The sequence below is a fragment of the Macaca mulatta genome, chromosome 5 (assembly GCF_049350105.2).
Source record: "Macaca mulatta isolate MMU2019108-1 chromosome 5, T2T-MMU8v2.0, whole genome shotgun sequence".
NCBI classification, from domain to species: Eukaryota; Metazoa; Chordata; class Mammalia; order Primates; family Cercopithecidae; genus Macaca; species Macaca mulatta.
The window spans coordinates 161412761-161427763 of record NC_133410.1 but is presented as its reverse complement, the minus strand read 5'-3'; the positions used below and the strand labels follow the sequence as shown (position 1 = coordinate 161427763).

Below are 15003 nucleotides of genomic sequence, written 5' to 3'. Positions count from 1 at the left end.
GTGTATTACGCATTAAACAAAAGACATTATAAGATTTTAAACAAGTATAAAAGAAAGATATATATAAGTAAAGTACCTCAGAAAACTTTGGTTATGATCCAGTTTTACATATGAGATTCTCTTCACTGGTCTATAAAATATATTAATATACTTATTTTCTCTATAAATTTTATCTCTATTAAAACAGAAAAATGAATTTGGAGTTCAATGCAATTTTCCTATTTATTCTTCAGAAAAATAAATGGGGAAAAGTAAGCCAAAATTTAGGTAAACAGATCTTGAGGGTAATTTATTCAAAATAGTCAAATGATGTTTCTGAAATACTGTTTTCACTCATGGGTTAAGAAAGCACATGGCTGAGTTTTATTTTAATTCAAAACTATTAAATATGTAAAGGACTCATATGCTCTGTGTGTGTGTGTGTGTTTAATGTCACCCAGGTACTGTGCATAGTATTCAATAGTTTTTCACCCTTTGTCCCATTCTCTCCCTCCCTACTCTAGTTGTCCCCAGTTTCTATTCTTGCCATCTTTATGTCCATGAGTATCCAATGTTTAGCTAGCACTTATGAGTGAGAATATAAGGTATTTGGTTTTCTGTTCCTGTGTTAATTCAGCAGGAACAAAAACAGGTGGATGGCCTCCAGCTGCATCCATGTTGCTGCAAAAGACGTAATTTTGTTCTTTTTTATGGCTGCATAGTATTTAATGATGTATATCTACCACATTTTCTTTACCCAATCCACCACTGATGGGTACCTAGATTGATTCTATGCCTTTGTGATTGTCAATAGCACGCTGATGAACATACGAGTGCATATGTCTTTTTGGTAGAATGACTTATTTTCTCTTGGATATATACCCAGTCATGGGATTGCTGGGTCTGATGGTAGTTTTAAGTTCCTTAGGAAATCTCCAAACTGCTTTCCACAGTAGATGAACTAATTTACATTCCCATCAACAGTGTATAAGTGTTCCCTTTTTCTCTGCAGCCTTGCCAGTATGTGTTATTTTTTGTCTTTTTAATAAGAGCCATTCTGACTGGTGTGAGATGGCATCTCATTGTGGTTTTGATACTCATTTCTCTGATGATTAGTGATGAGCATTTTTTCATATGTTTGTTGGCTGCTTGTATGTGTTCTTTTGAAAAGTGTCTATTCATGTCTTTTGCCCATTTGTTTAATGGGGGTTTTTGCTTGTTCAATTGTTTAAGTTCCTCATAAGTTCTGGATATTATACCTTTGTCAGATGCAGAGTTTGCAAATATTTTCTCCCATTCTGTAGGCTGTTTACTCTGTTGGTAGTTTCTTTTGCTGTGCAGAAACTCTTTAATTAGGTCCTACTTGTCAATTTTTGTTTTTGTTGCCACTTCTTTTGAGGATTTATTCATAAATTATTTCCCAAGGTCAATGTCCAAATGGTGTTTCCTAGGTTTTCTTCTAGGATTTTTCTAGTTTGAGGTCTTATCTTTAAATCTTTAATCCATCTGAAGTTACTTTTTATATATGGTGAAAAGTTGGGGTCCAGTGTTATTCTTCTGCATATGATTATCCATTTATTCCATCACCATTTATTGAATAGAAAGTCCTTTCCTCATTGCTTATTTTTGTTGACTTTGTCAATAATCAGATGGCTGCAGGTGTGATGCTTTATTTCTGGGTTCTCTTTTCTGTTTCATTGGTCATTGTGTCTGTTTTTATACCAGTACCATGCTGTTTTGGTTACTATAGCCTTAGAGTATAGTTTGAAGTTGCAAAATGTAATGCCTCCAGATTTGTTCTTTTTGCTTAGGATCCCTTTGGCTATCTGGACTCTTTTTTTGGTTCTACATGAATTTTAGGATAGTTTTTTCTAGTTCTGTGAAAAAAATGATACTGGCAGTTTGATAGAAAAGCACTGAATCTGTAGATTGCTTTAGGCAATATGGCTATTTTAATGATATTGATTCTTCCAAACCAGAACATGGAAGGTTTTTCCATTAGTTTGTATCATCTGATGTGTGTATTTTTAATAAGACCAGATACAAACAGAAATAATTAACTTGTATTATGTTGAATTTCTTTAAGGAGGTGAAATAGGTTATTGCTTTTATGGAGGCTTGCCCATTGATAAGGTTCATATTCAATAAGGAGAGACCTCCAACACAACCTATGTTTTCCTTTTCTGCCTTCCAATAGGAAGTAAAATAATTGCAAGGGAATCTTTAAAAAGAGAATTTGATATAAGTCAATCAGTAAATTCACAAAGGAGGAAGTTATTGGCTTTGAATAAGCAAAGAACTCATACTGGTATGTTGCAGTTTAATTCACTTTATTCTAATAAAACTTTTTATTGTAAATTTAGCTCCAGATCGACTGCAAGAACAAACCAGCAATCCTGAGAGGACCCACAGACCCTCTGAAGGAAATGGACTGCTCCCAGAGAACCAGGAAGACATCCCAAATACTGTGATTGCCCCAACTATGGAAGTGGGAAAGGGAGAGCCTCCTCTCCCAAACACGTACTCCCACTGGAGAGGCTGAAGGTCTGTTTGTGGGAGAAGTTTCTGACTTTACCTAAAGCTGAGTCAGTTTAGAGAGCCAAGAGAAATACAGGGGTAAAGGAAGCAGCGGAAAGGCCCTGGGAACTCGCTGGGTCCCCTAGCAGGCCATTCCTGCCTGGCACCACAGGGATCCATCAGGAGGGTGACCAGAGGAGCAGGGGGTAAAACTCCACAGTGAGAGGGAAATCTCCAGCTCAACTTTGTAACAATTTGAACAGCACTAGGAGCCTCCTGGCCAGAAGTTGGGGGAGGGCACAAATCCAATGTGCAGACTCCACAGGCCATGGAAGAACCAAGCCCTCTTTCGCAGCTGGAAGCCAGGTAGCCTGGGTCAAGTTTACAAGCCCATCACGCTCTCTGCCTCGAAAAAGACTCAGGGCTGTTAGGGGGGTGGCACGGTGGGAGTGAGAACAGCCCTTCAGTTTGCATGGGAGCTGCGTGAGGCCTGTGACTGTGGCTTTCCCCCACTTCCCTGACAACCTGCATGACTCAGCAGAGGCAACCATAATCCTCCTAGGTACACAATTCCAGTGACCTGAGAATCTCAACCCCATCCCCCACAGCAGCTGCAGCAAGACCCACCCACTGCGAGTCTAAGCTCAAACACAACTAGCCCTGCCCCACCTTCCTACCCACCCTGGTAGCTGAAGACAAATGCATATACTCTTGGGAGTTCTAAGGCAGTGCCCACCACCAGTCCCTCTCCACATTAGTACAGCTGATGCTTTCTGGAAAGCACCACCTCCTGGCAGGAGGCCAACTAGTTAGTACAAAAATACAGCATTAAACCACCAAAGCTAACGACCCTCATGGAGTCCATTGCACCCTCTGCCACCTCCACTGGAATAGGTGCTGGTATCCATGACTGAGAGACCCATAGATGGTTCACATCACAGGACTCTGTAGACAACCCCCAGTACCAGCCTGGAGCCAGGTACACTCTCTGGGTGGCTAGATCCAGAAGAGAGACAAAAATCACTGCAGTTTGGTTCACAGGAAGCCACTTCCATAGGAAAAGGGGGAGCATACTACATCAAGGGAACACCCTGTGGGACAAAAACATCTGAACGACAGCTTCAACCCTAGACCTTCCCTCTGACAAAGCCTATCCAAATGAGAAGGAACCAGGAAACCAACCCTGGTAATATGACAAAACAAGGCTCTTCAACACTATTCCCCCAAAAATCATACAAGTTCACCAGCAACAGATCCAAACCAAGAATCCTTGATTTACCTGAAAAAGAATTCAGGAGGTTAGTTATTAAGCTAACCAGGGAGGGACCAGAGAAAGGCAAAGCCCAATGCAAGGAAATTCAAAAAATGATATAAGTGAAGAGAGAAATATTCGAGGAAATAGATAGTATAAAGGAAAAACAATAAAAAATTCAGGAAACTTTTATGGACACACTTTTAGAAATCCAAAATGCTCTGGAAATTCTTAGCAACAGAATTGAACAAGCAGAAGAAAGAAATTCAGAGCTCAAAGACAAGGTCTTCGAATTAACCCAATCCAACAAAGACAAAGAAAAAAAGAATAAGAAAATATGAAAAAAGCCTCCAAGAAGTCTGGGATTATGTAAAATGACCAAACCTAAGAATAATCGGTGCTCCTGAGGAAGAGGAGAATTCTAAAAGCTTGGAAAACATATTCAGAGGAATAATCAAGGAAAACTTCCCCAGCCTTGCTAGAGGTCTAGACATCCAAATACAAGAAGCACAAACAACACCTGGAAAATTCATTGCAAAAAGATCCTAGGCACAATGTCATCGGGCTATCCAAAGTTAAGACGAAGAAAGAATCTTTTTTTTCTCTAGTTGCAAGATTTAATAGAGTGAAAACAGCTCCCATACAAAGGGAGGGGACTCAAAGGGGGTTGCCGCTGCTGGGTCGAAGGCCTGGGTTTATATCCCAATCATTGTCCTTCCTGCTGTGCTCTTAGGCAATAGATGATTGGCTATTTCTTTACCTCCTGTTTTTGCCTAATTAGCATTTTAGTGAGCTACTCTCTGATTGGTTGGGTGTGAGCTAAGTTGCAAGCCCTGTGTTTAAAGGTGGATGCAGTCACCTTCCCAGCTAGGCTTAGGGACTCTTGGTTGGCCTAGGAAATCCAGCTAGTCCTATCTCTCAGTCCCCCTTCTCAACAGGAAAACCCAAGTGCTGCTGGGGAGGCTGGCCAACGACTGCTCTGATTCCTGCCGAATTGGGGTGTGGTAAGGGTTGTGCAGTTGAGATTTCCTTGAGAGGTGTGCCTTCGATGTCATTAACATTGGAGCATGGGCTAGCAGGCTGGTCCAGGGGTAGAAAGAATCTTAAGAGCTATGAGACAGAAGCACCAGGTAACCTATAAAGGAGAACCTATCAGATCAGCAACAGATTTCTCAGCAGAAACTCTACAAGCTAGAATGAACTGGGGCCCTATCTTTCACCTCCTCAAACAAAACAATTATCAGCCAAGAATTTTGTATCCCAGGGAAACTAAGTATCATATATAAGGAAAGATACAGTCGTTTTCTGACAAACAAATGCTGAGAGAATCTGCCATTACCAAGCCACCACCACAAAAACTGATGGAAGGGGCTCTAAATCTTGAAACAAATCCTGGAAACACATTAAAACAGAATCTCTTTAAAGCATAAATCATACAGGACCTATAAAACAAAAATACACATTAAAAAGCAAAAACAAAAAACAAAAGTACACAGGCAACAAAGAGCACAATGAATGCAACTGTACCTCACATTTCAATACTAACATTGAATAGAAATGGTCTAAATGCTCCACTTAAAAGATACAAAACTGGCCAGGCACGGTGGCTCATGCCTGTAATCCCAGCATTTTGGGAGGCCGACGGGGGTGGATCACAAGGTCAGGAGATCCAGACCATCTTGGCCAAAATGGTGAAACCCCATCTCTACTAAAAATACAAAAAATAGCTGGGCGTGGTGGTGGGTGTCTTGTAATCCCAGCTACTCGGGAGGCTGAGGCAGGAGACTCACTTGAACCCAGGAAGTGAAGGCTGCAGTGAGCCAAGATTGTGCCATTGCACTCCAGCCTGGGCAACAAGAGTGAGACAGGGTCTCAAAAAAAAAAAAAAAAAAAAAAAAAAAAAAAAGATACAGAGCCAAAGAATGGATAAGAACTTACCAACCAAGCATTTGCTGCCTTCATGAGACTCACCTAACACATAATGACTCAGCTAAACTTAAAGAAAAGGCATGGTAAAAGGCATTTCATGCAAATGGACACCAAAAGCAAGCAGGGGTAGCTATTCTTAAATCAGACAAAACAAATTTTAAAGCAACAGCAATTAAAAGAGACAAACAGGAACATTATATAATGGTAAAAGGCCTTGTCTAGCAGGAAAATATCACAATCCTACACAAATATGCACCTAACACTGGAGCTCCCAAATTTATAAAACAATTACTAACAGACCTAAGAAATGAGATAGACAGCGACACAGTAATAGTGGGGGATTTCAATACTCCACTGACAGCACTAGACAGGTCATCAAGGCAGAAGGTCAGCAAAGAAACAATGGATTTAAACTATACCTTGGAACAAATGGACTTAACAGATACATACAGAACATTTCATCCAACCACCACAGAATACACATCCTATTCAATGGCGCATGGAACTTTCTCCAAGATAGACCATATGATGGGCATAAAATGAACTTCAATAAACTTAAGAAAATTGAAATTATATCAAGCACCCTCTCAGATCACAGTGGAATCAAACTGGAAATCAACTCCAAAAGGAACCTTTGATACCAAATACATGGAAATTAATAACCTGCTCCTGAATGAGCATTGGGTCAAAAATGAAAAAACAAGGTGGAAATTAACCTATCAAAACCTCTGGGAAACAGCAAGGTGGTGCTAAGAAGTGCAAAGAGGTGCTAAACACCTACCTCAAAAAAACTGAAAGAGCACAAACTGACATTCTAAGGTCACAACTCAAGGAACTAGAGAAACAAGAACAAACCAAACCCAAACCCAGCAAAAGAAAGGAAATTACCAAGATCAGAGCAGAACTAAATGAAATTGAAATAAACAAATAAAAATACAAACGATAAATGAAACAAAAAGGTGGTTATTTGAAAGATAAATAAAATTGACAGACCATTAGCAAGAAAAGAAGAGAGAAAATCCAAATAACCTCACAAAGAAACAAAACAGGAGATATTACAACTGACACCACTGACATACTAAAGATCATTCAAGGCTACCATGAACATGTTTACACACATAAACTAGAAAATCTAGAAGAGGTGGATAAATTTCTGGAAAAATAGAACCTTCCTAGCTTAAATCAGGAAATATTTGCTAGTCCGAGCAGATCAATAACAAGCAGCAAGACTGAAATGGTAATTTTAAAATTACCAACAAAAAAAGTCCAGGACCAAGAGAGATTCACAGCAGAATTACAACCAGAAATTCAACAAAGAATTGGTACCAATGCTTTTGATACGATTCCACGAGAGAGAGAAAGAAGGAACCCTCCCTAATTCATTTTATGAAGCCAGCATCACCCTAATACCAAAACCAGGAAAGGACATAATCAAAAAAGAAAACTACAGACTGATGTCCTTGATGAACATTGATGCTAAAATCCTTAACAAAATATTAGCTAATCAAATCCAACAACATGTCAAAATGATAATCCACCATGATCAAGTGGGTTTCATACCAGGGATGCAGGGGTGGTTTAACATATGCAAGTCAATGAATGTGATAAACCACATAAACAGAATTAAAAACAAAAGTTAATCATCTCAATAGATGCCAAAAAAGCATTTGACAAAATCCAGCATCACTTTATGATGATATTAACACTTTATCAGATATATGGTTTACAAATATTTTCTCCCATTCCATAGGATGCCCTTTCATTTTGTTGATTGTTTCCCCTGCTGTGCAGAAAGTTTTTAGTTTAACGTAGTCCCACTTGTTTATTTTTTTGTTGCCTGTGCTTTTGATGTCATATCAAAAAATCATTGCTAAGACCAATGTCATGGAGCTTTTCCCCTGTGTTTTCTTCTAGAAGTTTTATAATTTCAGGTCTTACAGTTAGGCCTTTAATCCATTTTGAGTTAGTTTTGTGTATGGTGTAAGTTAAGGATCCAATTTAATTTTTTTTGCATATGGATAGAAAGAACAGTCTTTTCAAAAAAAAGTGCTGATCAACTGAATATTTACATGAGGGGAAGAAAAATCTTGGTCCCTACTTCACATCATACACAAAAACTAATTCAAGATGAATCACAGACCATACTGTGAAAAACACAACAACACAACTTTTAGAAGAAACAAAGTGTCTTCAAGGTACTGAAGTAGGCAAAGATTTATTAAATGGGACATAAAAATTACTACAGAAGGAAACATTGAGAAATTGGACTTCATTAAAATTAACAACTTCTGTTCATCAAAAGATGCCATTAATAGAGTACATAAACAAGACACAGACTGGAAGAAGACACTTGCATATATACATCCAAACAAATGACATATACCCAGAATATACAAAGAACTCCTACAAAGAGATTAGAAAAAAGACACACACCCAGTAGAGAAATGGGCAAAAGTCTTGGAAAAGTACTTTATAAAAGACAATCTCCAATAGTTAATAAGAATACGAAAATGTGCTCAACATCATAGTCATCAGGGAACTGCATTTTATAACCACAATGGGATACCATTATGCCTCCATAAGAATAACTAAAATTAAAATGTATGACAACATGAAGAGCTGGTAAGGATGTGGAACAACTAGAACTCTCATTCATTGCTGGTGTTGTTAACTGGTCCAACTATTTGCCAAACATTTATATACTCGTGACTTGGCAATTTCACTCTTGGGTACGTACCCAACAGAAACAAATAATCAAGTACACCAAAAAATCTGTACAAGAATGGTCACAGCAGTTTTATTCATAATAGCCATAAACTGGAAACAACCTAGATAACCATCAGCTGAAGAATGGATATACAAACTGTGGTATATTAACACACTGGAAAACTATACTACAATTTAAAACACTGAAATATTCAGGGGGTGGGGGGCAAAGGGAGGGAGAGCATTAGGACAAATACCTAATGCATGCAGGGCTTAAAACCTAGATGATGGTTTGATAGGTGAAGCGAACCACTATGGCACATGTATACCTATGTAACAAACCTGCATGTTCTGCATATGTATCCCAGAACTTAAAGTAAAAATAAAAAAAAAATTCAAAAACTGCCGGCCGGGCGTGGTGGCTCAAGCCTATAATCCCAGTACTCTGGGAGGCTGAGACGGGCGGGTCATGAAGTCAGGAGATCGAGACCATCCTGGCTAACACAGTGAAACCCTGTCTCTACTAAAAACACAAAAAAACTAGCTGGGTGTAGTGGCGGGTGCCTGTAGTCCCAGCTACTCGGGAGGCTGAGGCAGGAGAATGGCGTGAACCAGGGAGGCAGAGCTTGCAGTGAGCCAAGATTGCACCACTGCACTCCTGCCTGGGTGACAGAGCGAGACTCCGTTTCCAAAAAAAAAAACAAAAACAAGGGCCGGGCGCGGTGGCTCAAGCCTGTAATCCCAGCACTTTGGGAGGCCGAGACGGGCGGATCACTAGGTCAGGAGATCGAGACCATCCTGGCGAACACGGTGAAACCCCGTCTCTACTAAAAAATACAAAAAACTAGCCGGGCGAGGCGGCGGGCGCCTGTAGTCCCAGCTACTCGGGAGGCTGAGGCAGGAGAATGGCGTAAACCCGGGAGGCGGAGCTTGCAGTGAGCTGAGATCCGGCCACTGCACTCTAGCCCGGGCGACAGAGCCAGACTCCGTCTCAAAAAAAAAAAAACAAAACAAACAAACAAACAAAAAACTGCAATAAGCAACAACATGACTGAATCTCACAGACATAATGTTGAGTGAAAGCCAGTTGAAAAAGAGTACACACTGTATGATTCCACTGATAGGTATGATTCCACTGATAGGTAGTTCAGGAATAGCCAAAAGCAATTTATGATTATAGAGTTAGGTTAATGTGTTTATCCCAGGATGGGGTGAGTTGTATTGCCTACAGGGCATAAGGAAGCCTTCTGAGGTCCTGGAAATGTTCTACATCTTTATCTGAGCGGTAGTTCTCTTGAGTGGTACACTTAACATTTGTGCTTTCTGCTGTGTAGAAGCTATACCTCAATAAAGAAGAACAGGAAGAAGAAAAACAGGCTTAAGATGGCAAGTGACTTCCCTAACCATGAATGCAACATTTTCTATGTATTATTGCATTATTCTTGGATAAAGGTCCTTAGCTTTCATCAGATTGTCTTTTAAAATATCAACTACCTGATGACAGATATTTTTGTTCACTGTATATTCCCAGTACCTGGTACAGAGCAGATAGTAAATACTTGCATAGTAAGTTTGCAAAAAGAGTTGTTACCAAAAATAAGATGAAGAAATCATTAACTTGAATCTTGGCATAATTAGTATTAAAATTAATAAAAGTTTATAAAGTAATTGGTATAGTCTAATGATGCTAACTTAAGTTTCTTATTATGCAGGTATGTCTTGGAAAGACTAAAATCTGAAATGAAAATTTCTTTTGTGTGCTCAGATTTTAAAAGTCTCTTGGTTCTATGAGTCACACCATGCTGGACCACAGTGCTCAGAAACCAAGTTAAAGCACTTGCCATTAAAATAAACCTTAAGCTTGAAGACATACTAGGTCCTTTCAAAAGATTGTTAATGCAAAAATAAATGAAATTCAGTGGCATTTTCTACTATCATTTAAACTGATCTATTTATAACAGTGATTCTCAACCAAGGAGGAATTTCTCCCCTCTCCTGGAGACATTTAGCAATATCTGGACATTTTTGTTTGTCATAACTGCAGGGTACTACTGGCATCTATTAAATAGTAGGAAGAGGCCAGAGATGTGCTAACCATCCTACAATGCGTAGGCCAATAGACCCAACAAAATATAATTTGGCCCAAAATGTCAACAGTGCTAAGACTGAGAAATCCTGATTTAAGTTATCACCTTCTGCTAAACTAAAGTATTTTATTCTTAAACATATGGAGTAAAGAGTACTATCTAAACTACACAATAATTTAAGTACATTTCAACCACTACTTTTTCAAAAATATGAAAACTCTATTTTTAAAGTTGTACACTTATATCAAATGTCATAAAAAGGAATGTTTAATGCAAGTATCTCCAGAAATAACCATCACTATAATTTCTATGACTATATTAGACATATTACTTATCTCATTTAATATTAATATCTTCATGAAAGTAAGTAAGATATTCATTACAGAGATTAGAAAACAAAAATCTGAAGAGATTAAATAACTGGCACAAGGTTATACTGCTAGAAATGTGGCATAGCTGAAATTTGAACCCAGATTATCTTCAAACCCATGGTGTTCCCATTAAAATGCACTAAAATTAAATTTCAACTGACAGATAGATCAAAATTAAATGAACCCCGAATACCATTTTCCACTGAGTCAAGTATGGCACTTTAGAAAATGAACAGCAAAATCAGAAGTGGCTATTTAGAAATTATGTACTAAATGACATACATATAGAAAAGATATTAGACAGTGCCAATTTTAAAAGGATAATCTTTTTTTACAAACAGAATTAAGTAGTCTTATAAAGTTAGATACCAAAATCATCAGACATACTCTTGTGCTGATCAATTACTGAAGATAAACCAAAACCTAATAGTTTACTGGCCTGGAGCTTAATCTTGACAAACTATTAAAATGGCCTTCCTTGTCATCCCTATATGATAACATTAGATTCCTGACTGAAGCCAATCTAAGAAAACAACCCTATATTATATTTTGTCTATTACTTTCATCTCAACATTTAAAGGCTTATCATGATTCTTTGCATTAAGAGAAAGAAAAGTGTTCTTACCCTATTAAAGCCGTGTTCACGAGAGTCATCAACTTCTCCATTACTAGTCACTGGAATTTCTGCTGCTGAATTTTTGGGAGATTCTTGAGCCATGGTAGACTCCTAAAACAAAAGAAGAAAAAAAGCGCATAACTAATACCAAATTATAAAGACTGTATTCATGTTTATAGTACTTACAAGCCACCGTTTTAATATTTTTTATCATTGCAACCTACCAAATACTTGTATAATAAACAGAATACATATATAATTTTAAAATTCCATCTGGCTGCTTTAACTTCACTTAACCTAAACTTCTTAATTAAAAACAAGTTACATATTTGTTATAGGTACCACAGGCACTATCCTTGCCTCTTAAATAGTGTTATGGTAGAACACCACTTATAATTGGGAAAAAAAAATTACAGAAAGCCAAGCTTGGTTGTTAATTCAACTACGGCAGCTCTATTTTTCCAACTGGAGGACTGCGAAGACAAAAGAGAGCACAGGGCAGAGTAGAATTAGGTTGGTAACAGATCACTAGCTTAAAAATCCACAAACTTTAGTTGACAAGTGTTATCAAAATAATTCTGTGCCTATTACCAGACTTCAAGACTAGATGGAAAGCTACAGTAATCAAGACAATGTAGTATTGGTGAAAGAACAAATAGGTCAGTGGAATAGGGAGCCCAGAAACAGACCCACATTAATGTAGTCAACTATCACTGACAAAGTGGAAAGGCAATGCAATGGTGAAAAGACTATTTTCCACAATGGTGCTGGAATACTGGTGCTGGACATTCACATGCAAAAATAAATGAAATTCAGTGGCATTTTCTACTATCATTTAAACTGCTCTATTTATAACAGTAATTCTCAACCAAGGAGGAACTTCTCCCCTCTCCTGGAGACATTTAGCAGTATCTGGACATTTCTGCAAAAAATGAATCCAGATGAAGACCTTACACTTTTCATAAAAATTAACTCAAAATGGATCACAGACATAAGCGTAAAATGCAAAACCATAAAGCTTGTAAAGATAGCGCAGGAGAAAACCTAGATGACCATGGGTATGGTGATGACTTTAATCCATGAAAGAAAACACTGATGCCATAATCCATGAAAGAAAAAACTGATAAGCTGCACTTCATTAAAATTTAAGATTTCTGCTCCACAGAAAACAATATGAAGGAATGAGAAGACAAACCATAGACTGAGAGAATGTATTTGCAAAGAACACATCTGATAAAGGACTGTTATCTAAACTGTACAAAGAATTCTTAATACTCAACATTAAGAAAACAGCCCAACTAAAAATGGGCAAAAGATCTGATGTTTTATCAAACAGATGTTTCATCAAAGACAATGTAAAGATGGCTAGTAAGCATACGAAAAGATGTTCAACATCGTATGTCATAAGGGAATTGCAAATTAAAACAATGAGATACTATAAAAAACCTATTAGAATGGCCAAATTCCATAACTCTGACAACACCAAATGCTGACAAGGATGTGAAGCAACAGGAACTCTCACTCACTGCTAGAAGGAATGCAAAATGGCACAGCCACCATGGAACACAGTGTGGCGGTTTCTTGCAAAATTAAACATACTCTTACATATGATTCACCAATTGTGCTCTTTGGTATTTGCCCAAATGAACTGAAAACTTAACCACAGAAAAATTTACACACAGATGTTTACAGCAGCCTTATTTATTTATAACAATTTATAATTGCCAAAACTTGGAAGCAATCAAGAGACCCTTCAGTGAACAGATAAAATGTGGTACCTACATAAATGGAAGATTATTTAGCACTAAAAGTAAATAAGCTATTAAGTCACAAAAAGACACAGAGGAAATTTATGCAAATTACTAAATGAAAGAACCCAGGCCAAGTGCAGTGGTTCACGTCTGTAATCCCAACACTTTGGGAGGCTGAGGCAGCGGATCGCTTGAGCCCAGGAGTTTGAGATCAGCCTGGGGAACACAGTGAAACCCCGTCTCTACAAACAACACAAAAATTAGCTGGGTGTGCTGCTGCATCCCTGTAGTCTCAACTACTTGGGAGGCTGGGGTGGGAGGATCATTTGAGCCCAGGAGTAGAGGCTGCTATGAGCCAAGATCACAACACTGTACTCCAGCCTGGGCAACAGAGCAAAATGCTGTCTCAAACAAACAAAAAAAAACCAATTTGAAAAGGCTACATACTGTATAATTCCAACTATATGACGTTCTGAAAAGGGTAAAACTATAGAGGCAATAAAAAGATGAGAGGGTGCTAGAAATTAGTGAGGAAGGAAGAACAGGCTGAACACAGGGTTTTTAGGGCAGAGAAACTTTTCTGTATACTACAGTGGCAGATACATGTCATTATACATTTGTCAAAATCCAGAGTGTACAACATCAAGAGTGAACCCTAAGGTAAAGTATGAACTTGGGTGATGATGTGTCAATGTAGGGTCATCAATTTTAACAAATGTACCACTCTAGCGAGGGATGTCGACAGTTGCGCATGCGTGGGAACAGGCGGTACAGGCGAACTCCCTGTGCTTTCTCCTCAATTTTGCTGTGAAAACTGCTCTTGAAAATAAAGTTGATTCATTAAAAACAGTAATAATGCTGTCTAAATCTGCTACTGCTTCTAAATTATGACCTTATGAAAGAATTGTTCCTAGATTCTTTTTAAAAATTATTGTAAAAAACATGTAACATAAAAATTACCATCTTAACCTATGTGTATAGTTCAGTACTGTTAAGTATATTCACATTGTTATGCAATCAATCTCCAAAACTTTTTCATCTAGTAAAATTGAAACACTATAACCCATTAAATTGCCCTCCATTTTCCACCTCCCCACAGCATCTGGCAACCACTATCTACTTGTTTCTATGAATTTGACTACTCTAGGTAAGTGGAATTGTACAGTATCTTTTCGTGACTGGCTATTTCATGTAACATAAGGTTTATCCATGTGGTAGCATGTGTCAAAATTTTCTTCCATTTTAAGGTTGGGTAATATTTTCTTGTATGTATATACCACATATATGTATCCATTCCTCCCATGATGGATAGTTGGGTTGCTTCAAACGTTTAGCTATTGTGAACAGTGCTGCTACAAACATGGGTGTGAATGATCCTGCAAGATCCTGCTTTCAATTCTTTTGGATATATGCCCAGAAGTAGTATTACTAGATCATACTGTAATTCTAGTTTTTTAAATAAAATTTTTTATTTCAATAGCTTTAGGGGTACAAGTGGTTTTTGGTTACACGGATAAAGTAGGCAGTAGGGAAGTCTAAGGTTTTAGTGCACCCATCACCCGAGTACTGTATATTGTACCCTATAGTTTTTTATCCCTCACTCCCCACCCCACCTTCCCCCTCTTCTGATTCTCCAATGTCCATTATGCCACTCTGTGTGCCTTTGTGTACCCACAGCTAAGTCCCCACTTGTAAGTGAGAACATGTGGTATCTGGTTTTTGATTCCTGAGTTACTTCACTTGGAATAATGGCCTACAGTTCTATCCAAGTCGTTGCAAGGTATTATTTCATTTT

At 38.1% G+C, this 15003-nt stretch overlaps 1 protein-coding gene across 4 annotated transcripts in view; it reads right to left on the bottom strand.

Annotated features, from left to right (window-relative positions):
* Positions 1-15003, bottom strand: part of ARFIP1 (ADP ribosylation factor interacting protein 1) — a 131654-nt gene that overhangs the window by 65888 nt on the left and 50763 nt on the right. For all 4 annotated transcript variants that reach the window (NM_001266175.1, XM_028847991.2, XM_078001568.1 and 1 more), the window contains 1 exon segment: positions 11467-11568. In NM_001266175.1, the coding sequence (NP_001253104.1) occupies positions 11467-11559 (93 nt within the window). In that variant the 5' untranslated portion in view covers positions 11560-11568.